The 24,126-nt window shown below is 41.8% G+C and overlaps 1 protein-coding gene across 1 annotated transcript; it reads left to right on the top strand.

Annotated features, from left to right (window-relative positions):
* The first annotated feature begins 441 nt into the window (after window positions 1-441).
* On the top strand, window positions 442-23,015 carry pcif1 (phosphorylated CTD interacting factor 1). Its single transcript, XM_038293184.1, has 16 exons — window positions 442-584; window positions 8,474-8,624; window positions 8,759-8,883; window positions 8,971-9,096; window positions 12,944-13,077; window positions 13,151-13,305; window positions 13,380-13,527; window positions 18,124-18,207; window positions 18,288-18,387; window positions 18,610-18,769; window positions 19,644-19,807; window positions 20,349-20,435; window positions 20,515-20,699; window positions 20,834-20,927; window positions 21,002-21,177; window positions 21,406-23,015. Exons 2-16 carry the CDS (start codon window positions 8,498-8,500, stop codon window positions 21,722-21,724), a joined length of 2,184 nt encoding a protein of 727 aa, XP_038149112.1. The 5' UTR covers window positions 442-584; window positions 8,474-8,497; the 3' UTR covers window positions 21,725-23,015.
* The last annotated feature ends 1,111 nt before the right edge of the window (window positions 23,016-24,126 follow it).

The raw sequence follows: 24,126 nt of genomic DNA, 5'->3' as shown, positions 1-24,126 counted from the left end.
TTTTAATCCCTTTCTAGTTCGTGTAAAGGACAAAAAGTAGTTCTACCAGTAGAAAAAATAATGAATGAAACAGAACACGATTCAAAAACAGGACTGACAGGTTAATGCTCTGCAGTTAAGGAAGTCCTCTTTTTTTATATAGAAGATTCAGATAGGCATAACTTTTTTCTTATAGTCTGCCTAATTAAGTATTTATAATTTATCATTTAATAAGTGAATCACTGTATATTTAAACATATTTATACATTTGCATATATTGTATAAGATGTAATATACAGATAATAAGGAACAGACTGATTTTTAAATGATCTGTGATGGTTTTTCAACAAATTATCCATTAATAATCATTATCAAGATTAGCTCAATTTTGAAGTAGAATTCGCTGCAGTCTAAACATTTTGACCTCCTCAATATGGCCCCGGAAAGCAGACACGTTGGCACCGGAAGTGGGTCAGTCGCCGCGCCTGCGCAGTGGCTGTGCCCGAGTCCCTGTAAAGATGTCTGAGCAGGCGGGGAGGGAGCGGAGCGGACGACTGGAAAGCAGCGCGGAGAAGCTCCGACTATCTGCTATTTGACCGCGGAAGGTAAGAGCAAAAGAGTCCGTATGGCTCCTCCGAATACACCGACACTCGGCTGAAGGTTTCATGCTGCGGATGGAGTAGGTTCTGGGACCGCGAAGCCAAAGTGTCGAGATTCCTGAGCAGAAATGTTGGTGAAGGCGCACAGAGCGGTGGCAGGGGCGTGTCCGCCATCTTTGAGAGGAGCTGAATTTTAACAGCAGCAATACGTCTTAGCTGAGTTCGAATAAAACATTCTATCAGCCTCTGTCAGAACAGCTATCAGGTCAGACCGCCGAGTCCATGGGGATTTAGCACACTTTCGGTCGGCTTGTCTGCTCCGTGGAGTCGTAGCGACCGCACGGTCTCCGACAGCGGAGCGCGGGCTTTGAGCAGCAGCCGCAGCCTTTTGTTGTCCTCCTCCCCCTCCTCCCTGTTTGCTCAGGCTCGCTGCGCGCATGCGCATAACTGTGGCGCTCGTTCCTGCGACTGAGAAGAAAAACAACCGAAAAGCCTTAAACAGAATTAAGCAGCAGCAGCTTATTGATCAAATCCAATCAACTGTTTGTCGGAGCGCTGTCACATCACAGGGACGTTTCTTCCTTTCAGTTTCATTTTAGGTATAATAAATCAGTGATTGCGGCACACCGGGCACAGGTGGTGCGGATCGATTTAAACAGATAAAACACCTGTCATTTTACCTCTACGTTGATCGACACCGTCATCTTCCCTGATTACAGAAAGACCGCAGGTCAATGAAGAGAGCATTTTATGGCAATAGGAAAATGTAACCCTCCCTAGATATCCATTCATATTCTCGCTTAGTGTCCTTGAGCAAGGCACTGAACTCCAGACTATCTGCTGATCTGTGGATGATTTGATCCTGTATAACTGGATCAAAAACACTGCTAGCTATACCAGGGGCCTTTATAACAGGAAGAGCAGGTTTGGGTACGGTCAAGTTCCACAAATCCTCCTGTCTATGGTATCATATCCAAGTCTTTTTAATTACTGAGTAAAGTTAATTATCTTCAGCATGAGGCAGTAACCCTATGGTTTTAAAATTATCTGTGGAAGCAGAGCTGCATCTAAGGTTGCAAACTTCACAGGCCGAGACACCTAAAATAAAAATAAAACACCTAGAGTAGTAATGTAGACCTATTTTGTGTTTTTTTAGGTAATAAATTGGTAAAAATAAATAAATAAATAAAAAATTGCAATTTCTTTTTGAAGCAGGCAATACTTTAAATAAGAGTAGAAAATAAAGGAAACACTATACATGGATGCAATAAAGCAGCGACCCAGACTGACAAAGTCCATTGGCTAATCAAGTGGGAATGTTGTTCACTTTAAATTTTTCTGACTCTAGTCCCGCAGTTTTCAACCGATTTCAACAATTTTGGTATCAAAACGTTCAGCTTGTTTAGGAGAATTGTGCTATGTCTTTTGGTAAAGATATTTTTTGTAGTTTTCGCGACATTCTGCTTTTTCTGCGTTTTTTTTTTGTCCCATTGAAATGCATGTAGAATTCTTAGATTTCAGCAAAATTCAGCTAAAACTTTATCATCTTCGACCTTTAACTACTTCAGCATACTTTCAGCTAGAAACACCATACAACTTTTAAAATATTTCCGTATATCTCTGCTATTACTGTTTAACTCAGCTTTTTGCTAACTTATACAGTTTTGCTTCAGTGAAGCTTCAAACTTTAAAAGAAAATTTTAAGATTTTAAGATTTATAATGGAAGTCTATGGACGGAATTCTTCAACTGCTAGAGTGCGTGCTCTAGCTTTTGAGCTGTTCTGGTTTTTCCGAACAAATTCTTCTCACTCCCTCATTTTTCACTCAATTGAAATAAATTATACATCAAAATGTAGGGATTTTTGTCAGGATTCAGGAAATGTAACCCTCATTTGTGTGGCATTTACAGTTTTCCGACAGTTTGGCCCAAACCACGAAGAAGTCCACACTTCCCCAATAGAAATCCAATGAGAGACTTTCCAAAGATCACAGACAAAATCCAAAACGATACATATTTTGGTATTGCTCCCATTTCTTAACTATTTGATGTACTAACATGAAACTTGGTATAGAACATCTTCAGAACCTTCTAGCACTCACATTGAAGGAATTTCTTCAATATCATTTATGGTTTAGCTGTTTAGCTAACTTGTTTGTTTATAGGAAAACGTTGATTCTGAGAAAAATCCTCAAACTCAGAAAATGCACATTTTTACATCGTCACCGTGGCCAAATAGTTTTTAGTAGAAACATGAAAGTTGGCACAGTCGAAGCCGAAGGATGGCTGACGCCAATGGTGAAAGAATTTTTTGAATACCTTTTATGGTTTTTGCTCACCGCTGGTTTGTTCGCAGGGGAAGTTTTTCTTTTGAGAGTTCTGCTCTACCATTGAGCTGCATGTTATTTAATGAGACCAGCAGGATTTACAAACCTTTATATTTCTCCTTCCCATTAAGGCTGTGAAAGAGCTACAGCCATGAAAATTACCCCAGTCGTAGACAAAGGATAGCTGTCACTTAGACTGAAAGAATTTTCTAGATACCATTTACGGTTTGTCTTCAGCACTCGTTTGTTCGGAGCTGATATTCCCATTCAAAAAAGCCTGAGAGGAAAGGAACGAAAGTGAAGCGCGTTTCTCTCTGTCACTGACAGGCTCGTTAAGCGTTTTCAAGGTAACCAAGCTTCAAAGGGATTTTACCTCTTCCACTTTAAACAGCACATTTTAATCTAATGGAGGGAGACAACACTGATTTAACATTTGGAAATGGATACAATATGACTACCGGCCATGACCCTTCCCTTCACACGCAACCCTGATAGACTTTCAAAATAAGACACCGGGGACCCTTCAAAATAAAAGCCCCTACATTAAACTCATATTTTTTTCCCCAGCATATGGCTAAACATTATGACCCAAACGCAACCACTTTTTTAAAAATGAGACTCTAGGAGGGTTTTCAAAACACACCCCACAGCAAATTTCAAAATAAAAGCCTCCCATTGCCAATCCATCTACTGCCCTGATCACAGGGGAAAAGAGTGATTTAATGATTGGAAAGTCAAGTATCACTGCTGGGTCTGACCCTTTTCTCAACACACAACCCTGCTAGACTTTCAAAATAAGACTCCCGGGACCCTACAAAATAAAAGCCTCTTTATTATACTCTTATTTTTTTGGCAGCATATGTCTCAACATTATCACCTTAACTCAGTGGTTCTCAAACTTTTTCTGTCATTCCCCACTTTGGACAAGGGGGAATTTTCAAGCCCCGCCTGTCCCCATCGCCCCAACACAATGCTAATGAAATATGCAACAATCTTAAAATTTTCCAATTTTATTGAAGTAACAAGTAGTATCTAAATACAAACTATCTACATCAAATAACAGCAAGCTCAAAAATAAAGAAAATAAAAATGCAGCTGTGTCAAAATTTGTATCAAGCTCAAAGATAGAAAAAATTAAAGTGCCACTCTGCAATCTGTTAATAAAAGAAAAGAAGTGAAATCCATCTGGCAATACAGCTCTATTTATCCCTGCATTAGTGGCTGCAATGAGCCTGTTTTGCATTGCACAGTTTCTCAAAACGGGGTTGCAGGCTTGATACTGCCACTCTCAAGTCATGCTCAATGTTCAGCTGAGATCTGTATTTTGTTTTCAGTGAAGCAACAGTTGAAAAGCCCATCTCACAGAGATATGATGTGGCAAAGGGAAGAAGAATGCACACAGCTCTCTGCCCGATGAGTGGATACTCCCTCTCCACTCCAAACCAGAATTCACTATTAGTCTGAGCATTAAACCTGAGCCTCAGGGTGGAGTCAGACGTAATTTCAATAAACTGGTCCTATTTATTTAAGATAAAATATTTCAAATTCAGTTATTTATGATCAACCTGCGCCGTCAATCCCGGCGCATGTGCGCTTTATTTGCAGTCTGGACGCTGAGGGTAAACATGCTGTGTCTCTGCAGCACTGAGAGGGACTTCTGCGATAGCGGGGGAGAACGGGGTTGGGACGGAGGCGCCCCACGGCAGCACCTGCCGCTGGAGGACAAGAAAAGGAACGATACGTGCTTTCACGTAAGAGTCTCCAAAAGTCGCTAATTTGTCGCTAGTCCCTTTTTTAAAAAGAGTCGCTGGAGGGGTCTAAAATATAGCGACAAAGTCGCTGAGTTGGCAACACTGGGGCGCGAAAGTTTATTCCGTTACAAATAATATGCCGACGTCACGTCAATCATTATTTTGGCACTTCAGTTCCAGGTGAAATTTTTCTCATATCTAATGTTCTTTTAATTAGACTGCATGTAGGCTACTAATGATTACTTTGTGGGTTTGATTGGTCTAAAAAGCGGCAACATACAGCTTTAAGGACAGTTTGCTCTCACACATTCTATATTTATAGTCTCACACACACACACACACACACCGGAACTTGGCGCGCCCCACCTGTCACGTCTCAATTCCCCACCAGTGGGTCGCGCCACACACTTTGAGAACCGCGGCCTTAACTCAACCAAACCAAAAATTAGACTCCACGGGGCTTTTCAAAATGCACCTAATGTCAAATTTCAAAATAAAAGCCTCCCATTGCCACTTCATCTATTGAACTAAAAACAGGTAAAAAGAGCAATTCAAGTATAGGACATTCATGAAGTATCATTGCTGGATCTGAACCCCTGCTTAACACACAACCCTGCTGAACTTTCAAAATAAGACTCCAGGGACTCTACAAAATAAAAGCCTCTATATTATACTGATGTATTAATTGATGCAAATGGCTCAGCATTGTGACCCAAACTCCACCAGCTGGTTTCTACTAGACTCTAGGGACCTTTTCAAAACATACCCCGGAGCGAATTTCACAATAAAGGTCTCTGATTTACACTCTAATACAGCATCTATTCACCCAATAACATAGAAAACCAGTGATTTCATATTTAGAAATGGATTCTATATCACATACTCATTCATTGTGCCTTATGGCTCGTAGCTATGACCCAAACTCAACCAATTTCTTCAAATTACACTATCAAGGCCTGTTGACCACACACCTCAGTGCATATTTCGTAATCAGGTTCTAAGATTTACACTGTAATAAAGCATCTGCTAACCTCGTAACATGCAGCCTAAGCCTGCCAACAGTGCTTTCATCAACACAGCGGCTCGTAACATGCAGGTTAGATTTTTTGATAAATTCAGCTCCTTAAGTGGTATTAGCTCTCTTTCTATAAGCTTCTCTCTCTGTCCTAGCTCTGCTTCTCATGGTCAGTCTTGCACATAGGTTTGTAGATTTTCTATCCTCTAAGGATGACACTGTTTTCTTTTTGCTGATCAACCAACACATTTTAAATCATTCCAAATTGTTTTGCCAAGTCTTGACATTTCCTCAATTTCAAAATTTTGATACTTATTCAAGACCATCTTCCTCAACATTTTACTTCCCTTCCTTGAGCTACTCATATTTTCTTCAACCAGATAAGATTCAAATTTTTCTTTGTAAATTCTGTTCTGATTCAGCTAATTTAATACTTTTCAGCCTATGCTGAGAACTTTGGCTTCATTCTGCTCTCTTTCTGGACAGGAATTAAGCTTTTCTGTTTACTGCTAATTCATAACACGCCTGACATGTTTCTAGGCAGTAGGTGGCCCCCTTCAAAATTTCTTTAGACATTTTTCTAGAAACTTGGGAGACATTATATTAAGACCCTTCTAGTAGACACATTCAAGAAATTTTTTATATCACGTATGGTTTGGCTGTGCAGCTTTTAAGATGAGTTTGTTTCTGCCATTTTACTGCTATTTTACTGCCAAATGATTCTACCCTACAAAATCTTCAGATGATTCTATTGTTTTCTGCTGTTTTAAGTTTCTGATGACTTTCTATCACATTTCATATGTTCTTCAGGTCATTTCAGCTTGTTTCATTCACCAAAAGCATTCCCACTTGCTGTTTCTCCGAAACAGCTTTTTCTAGTTTGTATCAGGTGTAGCCTGGTTCCAGAAGCTCCGGAGGGCTTTACCATATTAACAGGAGAAGCAGCGCAAGTGAAATTAGACAACATGCATTGATTTATAAATGTTTTAAATCAGGTTGGGCCCGGATCAGCCAGCAGGTGGGTCCGGGTCGGGACTGCGGTTCGCTAATCCATGACCTCTGCACCGGAACATCCCTATTTCAAATGTTTCTTACTTTCACATGATGGGTTTATTAATTTATTTTTTATAAACTCTACAAAAAAGTGTAGAGGCAATCAGGTTCTTGGGTCGTGTTGCTTGGAGCAAAAATATTTTGCGTGTATGAGATGAAGTTTACTAACCAGAGTTCATCATGGAAACAAAGGAGGGATTGTTGTATTTATATAATATATTCAATAAAGTTTAATTTCAATGGTGTAAGAATAGTTTATAATTAGTCATTCACTCAGCTGACTTTAACCCAGAAGATGCTGTTCAGCCTTTAAACATCATGCGTTTGATTTAGAACGTAAAAATAAAAAAATATGAGGTCCTTAACTCTTACCTATTCGTATAACAGCACATGTTATGGAGGCAGGGAAAACTGTAGACACTGATGGGGAGATTGCAGTAGGGCTGCAATCAATTATTTTGTTTAGTGATCACCCGCTATTATTGCTAAATCGGATGTGAAAAGGCCCCTTTAATATATTTTATACAGATTGCGAATGAGATGAAGCTAAAGCTACCTCTTTAGGAGTTCTGATAGTAATTAATTAAAGTTTATTTACTTGATGTGCCATCTTGGATTAGCTGCACTTCTTGAGCACTTATGTGGGTTTTGGAGTCCATCACATGCTCCGACGAGTGTGAAAGCACCACCAACCTTCAAAAGTGACCAAAACATCAGCTAGAAAGCATAGATGCTGAGAAGTGGTCTGTGGTCCCCACCTGTAGAACCACTCCTTTATTTGGTGTGTCTTGCTAATTGCCAATTATTACCACCTCTCAATCGGTGTGTGTGCAAATATGCTTTACAGTTTTGGCATAATTAGTACTGTCAATGGGTTGCTAGAGTCTGTACACTCCAGTAAATTATTAATAACTGAATTAGTTGATGATTATTTCAATAAATGATCAATCATGACTGGTTTTGATCAATAGTTTCAGCCCTACATGTATTTGATATGTTTAAATGCTTCACATGGAACACGCACAGTTAAATGTGTACATGTGGAAAGCTGAACGCAAAGAGGATCCTAGGACTCAGACTCTGAGTTAGAGATCTGATCTGTTGCTCTATAGATGTATAGCAGCTCACACCTCCCTCCCACCCTGGACACAAACTGTTTCTCCTCTCTGTCCCCATCACAACCAATACTGCTTTCCACAAAAACAGCTAATTCCCATCTACTGTTGGCCTCCTTAACAAGGCCCAGCTCCTCTTTCCCGCAGCCTGCAGGAAAGTGTCAGCACATGTGTATATGCATACTTTATAATCTAAGTTTAGCCACTATTAATTTGCTGCTGTGGTGCTTTTACTGCACAACTTACATTTGTTGGTTTCTGAATCATGTATTTCTGTTTGCTTTTCTGTACGTAGCAACTCATTACCGAATCAAATTCCTTGTAGATGTAAACAATACATTTGGAAATTGCTTGGTTTTGTGTGCAGATGGTTTTATAAAACTGTTTTTTATGCTGCATGCCAATTTCAGATTTTTGGCGCAGATAAAAGATTTAGTTTGCAATACTTCATAAGTAGGCATTTTCTTTTAGAGACACAGTGGGATTTTCTCCTCCCTAGTTTATCTTGCTAATTTCTGCTTAAATTAAATCGCTGAAACCAGTTTCTTTTTTTTGTTTTAGTTGAGTATTTGACCTGGAAGAGAAGCTCACCGTTTTCTTTTGTTGTGTTCTGAATCCCTGTTTCCTTTTGTCAGGTCCGACTGTGATGAGCAGCTAAAATGTCCAGTAACAGCCAGGGATCTGTGAAGGGAGAGGCAGCCACCATGGTGTCCCCTTCTGCCTCTGCCTCCTCTCATGGACCGCCTCTTTCTCCGTCCACCACATCCAAATCACCTGAACTTCCAGGTAGATGCAGCTGTCTTCTCTCTTTACCTGTGTCTTTTTCACACTTGCCTCTCTCTCTCAGTTGTCGTCTTCTGACTTGCCCACATGTCTTTGTGTCTCCCTACCTTCCACATCTCTCCCCTGAATCCTAACAGATGAGTTGGTCCAGGCCGGCTGGTCCAAATGTTGGTCAAAAAGGGAGAACCGACCGTACTACTTTAACAGATTTACCAATCAGAGCCTGTGGGAGGTGCCTGTGCTGGGTCAACATGATGTCATCGTGAGTGCTGCTTACCTCACCTATCAATCACCCAATCTATAAACCAATCAGCAGCAGGAACTGATATACTCCTCTATCTGTTCGTAGTCCGACCCACTGGGTCTAAACGCTGCTCCCGCAGAAGCCGGGGATGGTAACCTTGGAAACGGCCAGAGGAAGAGGAGGAGCTCTGAGGAGCAGGGGGCGGGGCTAAACAGTGCAAAACGAGCCAAGGTATTTAAGCTGAATTCAGGGGCAACATCCTTCAAAGGTCTTTTTAAATCTGTTGGACAATTCCATGTCAGCACGCCGATGAAGACGGTCCCGATACACGACTGTTTCTAAAGCCGCAGACAAATGCCTTCTTTTCTTTGAGCAGAAGGAGGATTTCTCTGTGTCCTTCATGCCCAACTATTTTCTTTGGTCCGGGGTGCTGGTTGAAGCAATGGCAGATGGCAGTTGTTAAAAATGTGATCATAAATTTGAAACCACTGCTGTTGTACTGTGTTATTACAGTTTTTACTCAATGCTGACGATTGTTTTTAAAAAATGTATTAAGGTTGCTGCTCTTAAAATTAAGACCAACTCAAACAAAACTGAACAAATGTTAATCAGGCCCTCATTGGGTCCATTTTTCTTTTAATGCTACGTTCCCACCAGACGTGATTTGAGTAGCGAAAAAGCGCCTGCTGCCTTTTTTTAATGCTTCTCCACATTAAGTTCAAATGCGCCTCAAGAACATCTTTGTTGCTCCTGAAGCGCGTCCAGTAGATTTTGTGAGCAGCTTTGCTGTATTTCCTGTTATCAGTGGGTAAAAGGTAATTTTGATATGTTTTTAAGTGGAAAAAGTCCACCTCAAAACTAGTGTTGTGCCGATGCTGATACCCGATACCTGGCTGTGCAGTATCGGCCGATACCATAATAATGTAAAATAATTGCCATCATGGCTTTGTCAAGCTGCTGCCTACCTTTGTGAAGCAGGAAAAAATCTAATACAAAGTGAGTCCAGTAGAACTTTTTATTGCCTACCTGGAATGGGTGACAATAGTTGAATAAACTTATGGCTCTCCAAGTGGTATCGGTGCTCTATTTGTTGGTACTTGCCGATACCGATGCCACCATTTTAGGGCAGTATTGGGGCCCCGTCCGATACTGGTATCGGTATTGGTGCAACACCACTCAAAACATTGTTTGTGCAGTCAGTTCATCAATACTATGATTCTGCTTTAAAATATTATTTCCCTGTTGGAGCTGCACAGACCCCCAACATACCGACAGGGCGCTGTCACTGCTAATCTCCAGCAGCAGCTGCCTCAGGCCGGGTTCTTGGAGGTTTGTCCCCTACTTTTCATGGCGACTGGAAGTAGATGTTAGCGTTTTTCTTGTACGTAATACAAACTGCACGCATCGCAATAATAAAAGCAAACATGTTTTGCTGGCAGGTTTTCCACATTTTAAGTTAATTGAGGCATTAATAACTAGTTTCAGAGGAGTGATCATAGCGACCTGCTTCAGCAGTGCTCTGTCTGCTTGTGAAGCACTTCACACGCCTTAAAAGCTCATGAGGCCCTGCTTCAGGTGGGTCAAGATGTGCTGCACCTGCTACTCGGGAGGTGCTGTGGGACCTTGATGCGCACAAACCGCTGACTTTACATTTAAAACAGCTGCTTCTGCTGCTGGAATCATGTGCGATGTGAACGTAGCTTTACTGTATTTTCTTTGACTCAGCCGTTGACAGCCTTTGTAATTAACTCAACAAGATGGTGAGGAAGGAATAATGATAAAAAAGTTTTGGGCTTTTACAAATATTTAAATTATAAAACTGTACAGATAAATGCAAACTAATAATCGTCTTATCATCAGTCGGACATTAATGAAATCACATCATCTGCTTATGTAGGGGGAATGGGAGCTCAGTTACAGACTTTGACTTCTTCTAAGCAAGGGAGCAGAAAAAGCAGTAATTAAAGATAAGCTTTGAAAAATAGCCTTATTTAAGGATTTCATCTTAATGCAGAGTATATTAGGAGATGAATAACTTGCTCATCTTTAGCAACTGCTGAAGTTTCTCTAGGATTAAATCAACAAAAACAAAAGTTGTCTCAGCTCTCAGGATCCAAACAAAAGTACTTAATTTGTCCTCAATTATGAATTAGATTTTACTTTAAGATTATACATTGTGTTGTTCTTGCCAAATACTTTCTACACAAATGGAATATAATCCTCCGTAGGGTGGCTGGGCTCTCCCTTAGAGATAGGGTGAGAAGCTCGGTCATCCGAGAGGGACTCGGAGTAGAGCCGCTGCTCCTCCACGTCGAGAGGAGCCAGTTGAGGTGGCTTGAGCATCTGTTTAGGATGCCTCCTGGACGCCTCTCTGGTGAGGTGTTCAAGAAGTGAAGCTAATCCAAGATGGCACGTCCCACTGGGGGGAGGCCCCGGGGAAGACCCAGGACACGCTGGAGAGACTATGTTTCTCGGCTGGCCTGGGAACGCCTTGGGGTTCCTCCCGAAGAGCTGGAAGAAGTGGCTGGGGAGAGGGAAGTCTGGGTCTCCCTTCTTAAGCTGCTGCCCCCGCGACCCGACCCCGGATAAGTGGAGGAAGATGGATGGATGGACAAATGGAATATGCCACTTGGGGGGGGGAGTGTTGGCCTAGTGGGTTAGAGCAGTGCACTTGTGCTCTGAGAAGGTTGCAAGAGCAAGACACTATATATATATATATATATTAGGGCTGTCAGTTTTTAAAGCGTTATTAACGCGTTAACTGCTTTAGACTATAACGCCGACATTTTTTTTAACGCACGTGAATCGCGCATCAAAACAAACGTACCGTGCGCTTTTGTTCTTTATTTTTCCGCAGCGCTCGCTGTACTGTTTGTTTTACCCTCGGCTCGTTCCGTAGCTTCAGGAACGCTAAGTTTTGGGAGAGACCGCAGCATAACAGACCCGTGCTTTGAATGAGCAAAAATGGCCAGCAGACAAGGTATCCTGAATGATAAGTTTCATTTTAAAGTTATCCCAGAAGGTTCTCTTGACAAAACCCAAGTCGTCTGTCCATGTTGTCCAGAAGAAACGAGCGTCTCACTGGCTTAGTGCCAACAAGACAAAGAAATAAATTAAGTCATGTGGAATGCACTGCTGCTGCAATTCCTGTTCAGACCAAAGTAATATTACAGCATTTTGAAAATGTTCTACATGTAAAATGTTATGTTGTTGAGATGACTGCAAAGCCCAGTTACTGTAAATCCGTTTGATTTATTTATTATTTTGTGAGTAACTTCATTTTATTTGAATTAAGTCTGAATTTCATAACGGAATGTGCACTTTATTTTAACAGTACATCTTTATTTTTGTCCTATGTTTGAGAAAAAACTGAATTTTATGGAGTTCTTTGAAGTACTGTTTACTGTTCTGTAGTTTTGTAATTTTTTTTTTTTACAATTTTTGAATAAATATTGGCCGGAATTTAAACCAGGATATTTTTATTCTAGTTTTTTAAAAGTGCTTTAAAAAAATAATAATTAAAAAAACTTATTGTATAGGCAAGTTTTTTTTACATTATTGCACATTTGCATTTTTTAAAATGCCCAAATAAAATAAAAAGATAAAATATGCAATTAATTTGCGATTAATCTTGAGTTAACTGTTGATATTATGCGATTAATCGCGATTAAAGTTTTGTATAGTTTGACAGCACTAATATATATATATATATATATATATATATATATATATATATATATATGAATGTCCTGTTTTGATTTTTGTCCATTTGTTCGCTTAATAATTAATATGAACACTCCTCTTCTAAATTATTGTTTATTTTAAAATAAAGAGTCATTAGGGAATAAGGACAAAAAATCATTTTTTTCCTTTGATGCATACGTCATATTTATCAAAGAAAGCCCAACCAAGTTGCATCCTTCTGTCTTCGCGGCTCCAGAAGGACCCATTCTCAGTAGGCCGGGTTTTTTGAAGGATACAGCCCCTGAATTTGGACACCGATGCCATGATTGGTCATGTGATCAGTGATGCTGATGCACAGGGGGTGGTGGGTAATGGAGTCCAGTCCTGTTTACAGGTGGAGCCAACCACACCTATCTCTCCCAGCACACCTGGAGTCAAACCTTGGAGCTCCGCCCCTGAAGAGAAGCCGGTTCCAGCCCCCACTCCCACAACTCCCACTCCGGCCCCCGCCCCTTACCGACCAGCTGTGTGAGTGCTGAATACCTTCCCCCTTACTCCCCTGCAGAAAGAACCAATGATGAGATTTATGTGGTTGTTTCAGAGTCTACTGGGATCTGGATATTCAGACCAACGCTGTGATCAGAGAGCGCTCAGCAGCCAATCACCTGCCGCCGCACCCCGAGATCGAGCTGCAGCGAGCGCAGCTGGTCACTAAGCTGAGGCAACACTATGCTGAGCTGTGCCACCAGAGAGAAGGTGAGAACTCTCTTAAAAAACATCCCACTGAGGAAAACCAAACATGCCCTTACAGTCTTGTGTGTCCTATTAAGGCATCGACCCACCGCGGGAGTCATTCAACCGATGGCTGTTGGAGAGGAAAGTGATGGATAAAGGTCATGATCCGTTATTGCCGAGCGAATGTGAGCCCGTCGTCTCTCCGTCCATGTTCCGGGAGGTCATGAATGATATTCCCATCAGGTAAGCCACAGTCAATGCTTAAAGAAATGAAAATGTCATGAGAGCTGTACAAAACGACGTTTTATATACACTCTTTGTATACAAAATGACAATGAAAGTTGTCTAAGTCTGCTTAGAGGAAATAGAATCCTGATCCAGGTTCTGTGTTTATTTAATCGAGTGCCAAACTGATCCATCTTGAGGGTTGAGTTTAGAACAGAATATCTATCAGAAAAATCTATGTGTTTTCAGCACAGCATCAAGTGGAGAGTTTACAACCAAAGAAATGATGCAGAACAGCTTGGAAAAACGTGGCTTCCATGTACCTTTGAGTAGGATGACTAAAGAAATATCTGAAATGTTTATGTAGCAAGAAACGACATGAGAAAACTGCAATAACAGCAGGGATGGGAAAAAAATTGAGTTTGTTGGGATCTGTGATGGTTCTAAAGGCTTAACAGCTGCTAGGAGGAAGGATCTGTGAAAACGCTTCTTAGTGCACTGAGAGAACAGTAGTCTGACAGAAGGAGATGTGTGGACAGAATCTCCGCGCTGAGGGGCATAAAAGCCCAGAATGATGTCATTTTGCTACGCGGACCTTGCAGATAATAGTGATGAGTCAAGCAGGCGGTTCTCCTGGCACCGGTCCACAGGGTCCTTTATTCACAAATCATATCTAAATATAATAAATAATTGATTCTTAAAAATAAAGACAAAAATTATTTAAAGGTGCAAATTTTTGTCAAAATTGATATAAACCAAAAACATTTGGTTGGTCACTCTGCTTATGGATCTGGCGCAGGTAGAGCAACAGGATCGCCCTCCTTGTAGCTTCACTATAATAACTATAATAATTATGGAAGATGTAAGGTCTGGAAAAATGGGAGTAATATATAAACTCGCAGCAGAAGCAGCGAGTTTACATGCAAAGTCAATGGTTGACGCGCGTATAGGCGCAGCAAAAGGTCCCGCAGCGCGTTTTGAGCAGCAGGCGCAGCGCGTCGGGATCGTTTATCTGAAGCGCCGGAAACGCGCTGCTGCTGCTCGAGATGGAAAAATTGAAGTTTTGCTGCTGGAAGCGCCGCATCAACCAATCAGAGAAGCTGATCTGGGAGCTGACAGCGAGACAGACACAGCGCTCTGATGACACATGATATTACGGCAAATGAAAAAGGCTGGATGGATGAGGAGATGATGAAAGCGTGGCTGAGGCAGGTGTATGTGGAGACCAGGTGGTTTTTTCCACGCATCACCATCGCTGTTAATCTGTGACTGAATGAACGCTGTGCTCGCCGTTATCCCGGGAGGTCTGACAAGGAACTTCAACCGCTCGACATCGGTGTGAAGAGGTCTTGTGCGAAATTCTGTTTCCCCGTGAAAATCTGTTCCCCCTGTGTCGGGAGCGCGCATTGCAGCCAGAGAGGCGGATCTGACCATTCTCAAGGCGCTCCTGATCATTTTTCGGTAAAAACAGCTCATATAATCATCTCAACTTTGTAACATCCATTTTAATCGGTTGCTCTTTTTAAGAAATTGTAAAAAAATACATCAACGAGGTCCTCTTACGCTGTTTTGTGTTTTTTTAAACGCCAAGAGAATCGGTATTTCTCCAACTTTTGTCCCTTCAGCCTGACAGAAATAAACGTCAGTCACCGAACACAACAACACGTAGTGTATTTTAAATTTTTCATTGCTGATATAAGAGGATGGAAACTGGCTGATAGCAGGGCACACAAATTAAGACGTCCTGTGAAGATGAGAGAAGAATTTCTGGTTAATCACCTTCTAATGTAAAATATGACAGATTACTGGATTAAGGACATTTATAGTATACAACATCACACATATCAATTTTAGAGAAATTGGAAACAGTTGCTCTTTATTTCCCAAAGATATGGGAGGAGGAGAGGAGATAATGGATGTTTCAGCTTACTGAATTCCCCCTCCATAACAGGGGAAGAAATTAATTTACCTGCAAGTCTTTAACCGTGCTTATTCCTCTCACCACCGAGAACAAATCCTGTGGATTTGGTCATATTTACTCTTTATTTGCAAAAATTAAAGGGGGGGAACCATATATTTCAGCTGCCTGAAATAATCTGTTCCCCCTCCATAGGGGGCCTCTGGGCCGGGTCTTTTTTCATCTAAATAATCTAAATCTTGCAGCTATATTTGCTATGATCAGTGGGAATAAAATAGTTTTAATATGTTTTTTAAGTGAGAAAGTCCACCTGAAAACTTAATAATTGCAGTCAGTTCATCCAGATTATCATCATGCCTATACTATGTCTGTTGGAGGCGCTCAGACCCCCACATACCAGCGGTACACCGACAGTAGGAATCCCTTCATCAGCAGCCTCTAGGCTGGGCAGCCTCCGGGTTCACCACGGTGGCTGGCAGGTGTTTTTCATCTAAATAATTTAAACTGCAGGCACCAGGATACCGGTAATAAAAGCGAACAAATTCCGTCGGCAGGTTTCATGATTTTAAGTTAATTTAGGAGTGATCACAGCGCTCTGTGTCATCTGCGATGTGTCTGTCTCAAGGCCAGCACGTAGGTTTGATTAATACTTTGTAATAAACAAATGAATAAAGCACAATCATACTCAGTTTTGCTCCCGCTCTATTTTTAAATACGCAGTAGAGGTATTTAAACGTAGTAGAGGATATGTACCTGTATATAAGAAAACCCTATAGTCCGGTGCGCCTTATGTGTGTGTTAAATACAGAAATGTGACACATAACTGAGACTGCGCCTTTTAGTACAGTGCGCCTTATGGTCATGAAAATTGTCTGTTTTTTTATACATTTCAATCCCCAGGTTTAATTAATGACATTGCTTGTCCAAATGCTCCTGGCCCGGCCCTTCTGTCAAATTTTAGAACCCATTCTGGCCCGCAAGTCAAAAAGTTTGCCCACCCCTGATCTACACGCTTAGTCAGATATTTATGTGAAGCTAGTAAACGCCCTCTTCTGTCTAGTTCTAAAGTTATTGGAGGGTAATATGGCTGATTAGACCGCAGGTTATGTTGAAGCCAGACTAAGACTAATGATCAAAGCAAAAAATAAAAATAAACAACCTTTTCCTGTTTGCTGACTTAATAACTAAGGAAAATATTATTATAAATGATCAAAAAGAGAATTATAAAGGGCAATACATTTGTGATGCAGTAAATCCATTTTATCTGTTATCGAATCATTTCTTATTCAGCTCTAAGTTAAATGTATTATTATCATCAGCAAATTGACAGACCAATAAAAGGACAGGTTATTACAATAAAATGATAAGACTGAACCATAGGGTCATTGTTTCTACACAATATAAACACTTCTATTAGGCAGTGAATTCCATAAGTAGACTTAAACTAACAGAATAAAAAAAAATTAGAGGGTATTAAAATTTAACAATAAGAAAAAAGGTTAAAAAAATGTCTTTGTAAAAAAACATTGAATATAAAAACTGCTCCACGTGTTTTCTAATTCAATCGACCTTCATAGTAGTTTCTCTATTAATTTCCATTATATCAGTTTGAGTGATTGTTTCATTTTGAGTTTGTTTTCATTTTTAATTATCAGCTGGAACCTGCAAGAGTCTTCTTCATCCTTATCGGTTCTACCCTATAATTACCTTGTATATAAAAAAAAAAGTTTCAAAACATTTGCTTTGAAGAAAAATTGCTGCATCATAAATTGTACTGAGGGATTTTTTCCAGTATTCATGAGAAGCCAACTTTTAATTAATAGACGTTGAAGTTTATTTGAAAGTAGGGCTGCGACTACGGTTATTTTGCAAATCGATTTATCCGTTGATTATTTTTTCTATTAATCGAATAACCAAAGGTTCCTTAATGAAGACTTTTTGCAAAATTAGGCCAAGCGAAACTAAAACTTATTATAAACTTATATCAAAAGATGAAAACATTGTTTTTTTATCTTAAATGCAAAATGTTTTATTTTTTAGAATCTTGGAATAATTACTGCTCTAAACGGGTTGCTTTGTCAGCTAAGGCATGTTTTAGAGTCTATACTCCAGTTAAGGATTAATCAATTACTAAATTAGTTGACGATTATTTCAATAATCGATTAGATGAGATTAATTTAATTGTTTCAGCTCTAGTTAAAAGATTCAAAGGCATCTAACTTTAGGGGTGTTTCGATGCAATTGGTCCGATATTAGCCCAAAACTAATGTCTTGATTTTATTTTCTGTCAAGAATCTAAAATCTCTGATCTTTTCATGCTCATATAAACACTCTGCTGCTGTTAAAACCTCCTTTAACTCACTAGTTAATTTTACATAAGTCAGTTTTTTCATGCCTTTTGTTGTCTTTTGTTCCCTGTTTGAGTAATATTATGTGATCAATCATTTTCTGACATACTACATTATAAAATGAGTAATAAAAGCTGGTGTGATTTCTGCTATTTTCATATTTGGTCAATATTGGTATCAGCCAATTCTCAAAGCAGCAATATTGGTATCTTATCAGAAATCAAAAGTTGTGTACTGACATCTCTCTCCAACGTTAATAGATATAACTGCCTTTCAGCTGATGTTCAGCCTAGAGTGGGTCCACCTGAATGATGTGGTATTAATCGCATATCGGTTTGTGTTTGTCAGGTTGTCCCGCATCAAGTACAAGGATGACGCTCGGAGGCTCCTCTTCAAGTACGCCGAAGCCGCCAAGAGGATGATAGACACCAGGTGAGCCACAGCTGAGGATTCACAATTTCTGAGGTCACTGCGGGTGGGTGTGACTAATGTCGCCCTTTGACCTTTTGTAGAAATGCGAGTCCGGAGAGCAGGAAGGTGGTAAAGTGGAACGCGGAGGACACCATGAACTGGCTACGCAGGGATCACTCCGCCAGCAAAGAAGACTACATGGTAACACTTCAGCATATATGTCACATGACTTTGGGAGCATGTACCGAAGCTGAGCTCAGCAGCAGTACTCACTATGTCATGCTGCCTGCCAGCCTCAGAGATGTTTCCATAGATGCTTTAAAACTCGTGTCAGACTTCAGGCTGTTCTAGACAGGCAGCTCAGAGGAGACCTGTAGACCCACAGCTTCAGGTAGACTTTTTCTCTATGCCTCGTGTCTCCAGGACCGCCTGGAACACCTGAGGCAGCAGTGTGGGCCTCACGTCACTGCTGTCGCCAAAGACTCCGTGGAAGGAATCTGCTCCAAGATCTACCAGCTTTCAGCCGACTACAGCCGCCGCCTGAGACAGACACACCTGAACCTGCTGCAGGACCCCTCCACAGGTAAACACACACATTCTAGTTCACTACAGGACCCCTCCACAGGTAAACACACACACCTAGTTCACTACAGGACCCCTCCACAGGTAAACACACACATTCTAGTTCACTACAGGACCCCTCCACAGGTAAACACACACACCTAGTTCACTACAGGACCCCTCCACAGGTAAACACACACATTCTAGTTCACTACAGGACCCCTCCACAGGTAAACACACACACCTAGTTCACTACAGGACCCCTCCACAGGTAAACACACACACCTAGTTCACTACAGGACCCCTCCACAGGTAAACACACACACCTAGTTCACTACAGGACCCCTCCACAGGTAAACACACACATTCTAGTTCACTACAGGACCCCTCCACAGGTAAACACACACACCTAGTTCACTACAGGACCCCTCCACAGGTAAACACACACACCTAGTTCACTACAGGACCCCTCCACAGGTAAACACACACACCTAGTTCACTACAGGACCCCTCCACAGGTAAACACACACACCTAGTTCACTACAGGACCCCTCGACAGGTAAACGCACACACCTAGTTCACTACAGTAACCCTACATAGGTAAACACGCACACTAGTTCACTACAGTAACCCTAAATAGGTAAACACACACATCTAGTTCACTACAGTAACCTTACATAGGTAAACACGCACACTAGTTCACTACAGTAACCCTAAATAGGTAAACACACACATCTAGTTCACTACAGGACCCCTCGACAGGTAAACGCACACACCTATTTCACTACAGTAACCTTACATAGGTAAACAAGCACTCTAGTTCACTACAGGACCGCACCACCCTGTGTATTATCCTGCTGGTACTGATCAGATGTATACCTGTTCTTTTTGTGCAGAAACGTCAACGCCTCAGTCGCGGCTCGTCTACTGTTACCCGGTTCGCCTTTCGATCCCGACCCCCACCTTGCCCCGGGTGGAGCTGCACTTTGAGAACGACATGGCATGTCTTCGCTTCAGAGGAGAGATGCTGAAAATTAACAGAGGACACTTCAGCAAGCTGGTTAGTTATGTTTTCTGAATACTACCATTAATACTCCTCAGTAATCCGAGTGGAACGAACAGCGTAACCTTGGTTGGACCAGGGAGACCTTCCTCATGCGAGGTCGGTTAATGACTGGTCACAGTGCATGTAATGTATTCATGCTTATTTCTGACTCTGAGCTGAAATCCGGTGGGTTTTTTCCTCTGGGTCGTTTTGAGGAGTTTACGACCCCTAAATTGACCTGCGTTGCAGAAGAAGAATGTAGATGTCAAACAGCAGTGTTGTTTACAGAAGTAATAACGGATGTAACTGTCATTAGAGGTGTTCAGTAAAGCTTTAACACCGCTGCCACCAGGAGAGCTTTTGTTGCATTCTTTAGGAACTAGAGTTGATCAATTTGAAGTCTTTCCGATTCCAGGTCTTGATTCTGATTTTTTTTGGAGATGGGGTAAAACGTGCTCCTCCTCTCCGTGTTCACACCTATCCTGCCTATCTCTACCTGTTCCCACCTGCCTTGCCTTTCCTTACCTGTCTCCCTCATCTCATCTGTCTATGCTAGGAGTTGCTGTACAGGTACAGCTGTATTGATGACTCTCGGTTTGAGAAGTTCCTGGCCAGAGTTTGGTGCCTCCTCAAGAGATACCAGGTGAGCTGACTCTCCGCGGGCCCAGCGTCGGTATGTGTTTGCAGTGATGCCTTGGTTAACCAGGTGCTTGTTTCTCTAGGCAATGTTTGGCAGTGGAGTTCATGAAGGGACCGGTTTACAGGGGGCGCTGCCGGTGGCGGTATTCGAGGCATTGAATCGACACTTTGGCGTCACCTTCGAGTGTTTCGCCTCGCCGCTTAACTGCTACTTTAAACAGTTCTGCTCCGCCTTCCCTGACATTGATGGCTTCTTCGGATCCAGAGGGTGAGACGGCAACTGGGATTGGGTTATTGGGGCTGGGAACTTCTTCGGGACTCCTCCAGTGTGTCTGTGAATGTCTGTAGGTTTCCCATGGTGCTGATGGTCTGTAACCAGTCTGACTAACTGGTGTGTTTCAGGCCCTTCCTGTCCTTCAGTCCAGTCAGTGGCTCATTTGAAGCCAATCCTCCATTCTGTGAGGAGCTGATGGACGCCATGGTGACCCACTTTGAGGTGAGACCCAATTCATACTGTGTTATCTTGGTCTGTTCTGGATGCTGGTCTTAATGGTTTGGGTTCTCTTTCAGGAACTGTTGAGTCAGTCTTCCGAGCCTCTGTCCTTCGTCGTCTTCATCCCTGAGTGGCGTAACCCAGTGACTCCGGCCCTGACCCGGATGGAGGCTAGTCGATTCCGCCGCCACCAGCTGACCATTCAAGCCTATGAGCACGAGTACCGCTCTGGGAGTCAGCACGTCTGCAAGCGGTACTGGTTCTACCTCACTAATACTGTGTTCTGGTTCTGATCTGACAGAACCAGGCTGTCTAAGAGGAAACGGTTATTAAACTCTTTAAGGACGTGTGTGAAGTCCAACATAATTAATACCACTGGCAGATTTAGCTTTTAAGTTTTAACTTAATGAGAGTGGGGCGCTTCGGCTTGTCTGAAAGATTTTCCATTTATACATCCTCTTATCGATTGTTCTGTTTTCAGGGATGAGATGTACTACCGGGCCGTTCATGGTACCGCGGTGATTTTCCTCCAGAATGACGCCGGATTCGCTAAGTGGGCTCCGACACCAGAGCGTCTGGCGGAGCTGAACGCGGCCTACCGCCCCACTCTGTCCCGCACTTCCTCACTGTCCACACCGGGTCCCGCCCAGTCGGCTTCTGGAGACAAAGACTCCACCCCTAAGGCCTCTGATAGGACACAGAGTGGTATGATGTCACCTGGTGGCCATGACAACAACAACAACAATGGCAGCAGCAGCAGTAGTAGCAGCAGCCCTCAAGACAAGCTCACTGCTCCGTAGAGGGGCGTGGTCTGCAGTGACCACGCCCCCGATGTAAATGTGTGTTTACAAATGTCCTTTGTTCCTCTCAAAATGTCCCTCACCAGCACCTGTAGCACATCCTCACCTCTGATCAATAATCTACCACCGCCATCAGGGGGCGGAGCCTCGCTCCAACTGCACTACATCTTTTTAGTTTGTTGGCTGCTCTGATTGGTTGAAGCTCATCTCAGAGTGACGTCAGTATGGATAGATAATAGGAAGCAGCTGATTCAGAGCACCAGCAATAAAATCCCACCTGGGAGAAGACCCCTGATTGGTCCATTCTCCCCTCAAAGGCTGGTGATTGGTTGTCATGGCAGCTATCATTTCTGGGACTCGTCTTTGTTTGACTCAAATGCAATCTCATCTCCTCACCGTTAAAACCAAGCTGGGTTCTGAGTAGTTGATGAGAACAGATGAGTTGTGGCCACTGCCTCAGAGGGGCGGGGCATCAAGTACATCTTAGGCTCGTTTGTCCATCCTGCCTTCTAATCAGAATAATCATTTTTTATTCCCAATCGTTTTCATAATCAGATGAGTTCTGACCCTTTTTATAAGTTTTACACAGATAAGATCTGTTTTGGGGGGGGGGTTCAGTTTTGTCCAGTTAAATCAAATGGACTCTAATCTAGGTCGGTCCCATTTAGCACTATTTAACTTCATCTGTTTTTCTTTGACACATTGAAATCTGTTTGGTTCTGGTTTGATCTAGTTTAACTTGGTTAGACCTAATCTGATCTTGTACTTGTTTCTCTATTCGCTCTGTTCTGGTTTATTTTGCTAATCTGTAATAGGAAAAAAAAATGTGAAACAACTGACTCCTACTTGTCACCACCGGTGGCTGGGTGCTCTCTGATTGGCTGGTGGTGGACCTATCAGACTCCTGTCTGTGTGTAGATACTGTACAGCTGGACTGGTCTGAGGTCTTGGTGTTTGTTTTGCTGTTGAACAGTTTTTAATTTGTTCTAATTTAACCTTTTTAAGCAATGAAATGTTGATGTTTTCATTCTCACTGTTTATTTTAACCAAACCAAAGTGTTTTATGATGTATATGAGTGTGTACAGTAGAGCTGTGTATGACTGACAGCTGGGATCCTTCTGCTCTCTGCATGAAATCAGTGGACTCTGATCATGGAGGAAGTTGTAACCTGGACTCTCGGTCCACCCAGGAGGCCTTTCGGCTTCAGTGTAAATTCAGTCTTTCCTTCATGCTGCCGGCAGACAACCTGCAGCTTCTCTCCTAGTAAAAATATATCCAGCCCAGAAATAATCAGTCACCTTGTCTTTTTGTATTCACACCAGTCACATCATCACAGAGTTAACAGTTGACTCCCTTCTTGACACACCTAAATACCTGGAAACTGATAAAAAAAAAAAAAAAAAAAAAACAGTCAGACCTGATTGTAATCCATTGTTCTTCGCAGGATGTCGGTAGAAACCAAAACCTGACCTGTCACATTTGATTGGGTGCACTAGTTGATGTATATTACTGGATAGGACAGCCCTATAAGTTGCTATGGCTAAGGTTGCTATGTCAGGAAAACCATGCTGTTCTTATCAACTTGGATCTGTCATCAAACTAATGTCAAACCGTTGTCTGATTTTCATTAAATATGGAAATTCCAGTTATGATATATAGAAAAATGTGCTATTTCTAAACAGCAATCCATAGGAAGTATTCGAAATGTGCGTTAAGGAAGTGGTTAGAGCATAGAGCTTGGAATTCTGAGGTTCTGAGTTTGAGTCCCACTCCCACAGACTGCCACTCTGGCTTTCTGAGCAAAGACCCTTAAACCCACACTGCTTCCCAGGCGCCGCTCAATGGCAGCCCACTGCTCCCCAAGGGGATGGGTTAAATACAGAGGTAAATTTCTCCAATGTGAATAAAGTAAATAAAGTTAAGTTATTGTCTTGACTTAACAGATACCTGCAGCAGTCAGTTGTTTTTAACAGCTCAATTTGTCTAGTTGTGTTTAGTGATGGGTTGTTAAAATGTCATTAAGCATTTTGCTGAACTGTTGATACTGCGTTGGTCCTGTCACTCAATACTGACACCTCTTGGTCCTTGAAGATCCCTAAAGGCGGCCTTTTTGTAGACAACCAACACCACGACCTGGTCAGATATAGGCCTGATATAATTTAGGTCAGTCAATGTTATATTGTACATTCATATGTTCGTTTAAAATAAGATGGAGATACAAATATATATTTATTTTTGGACTAGTAGTAATAGGCCTACTGTAAGTATGGTTAAATAAGAGAAAGCAGACCACTGATCCCTTCAGAAAGCAAGCACTCCACCACCCTGCAGCCCAAACACTGCGATCCTAATGGATTTGTTCATATTTTTTTTTATCATATTTTGGATTTACTGCATTAGA

This window comes from Cyprinodon tularosa, unplaced genomic scaffold, assembly GCF_016077235.1.
Source record: "Cyprinodon tularosa strain WSP-4 unplaced genomic scaffold, ASM1607723v1 ctg322, whole genome shotgun sequence".
NCBI lineage: Eukaryota > Metazoa > Chordata > Actinopteri > Cyprinodontiformes > Cyprinodontidae > Cyprinodon > Cyprinodon tularosa.
Note: the sequence above shows the minus strand (reverse complement) of the source record. Positions and strands in the feature narration are given on the sequence as shown.

Bases quoted from the DNA above. Each gene is read 5' to 3' on its own strand.
- pcif1 (XM_038293184.1), top strand. From the start codon at position 8,498: ATGTCCAGTAACAGCCAGGGATCTGTGAAGGGAGAGGCAGCCACCATG. The intron at 18,208-18,287 runs GTGAGCCACAGC...GACCTTTTGTAG, and splicing joins AAGAGGATGATAGACACCAG to AAATGCGAGTCCGGAGAGCA. The intron at 20,436-20,514 runs GTGAGCTGACTC...TTGTTTCTCTAG, and splicing joins GCCTCCTCAAGAGATACCAG to GCAATGTTTGGCAGTGGAGT.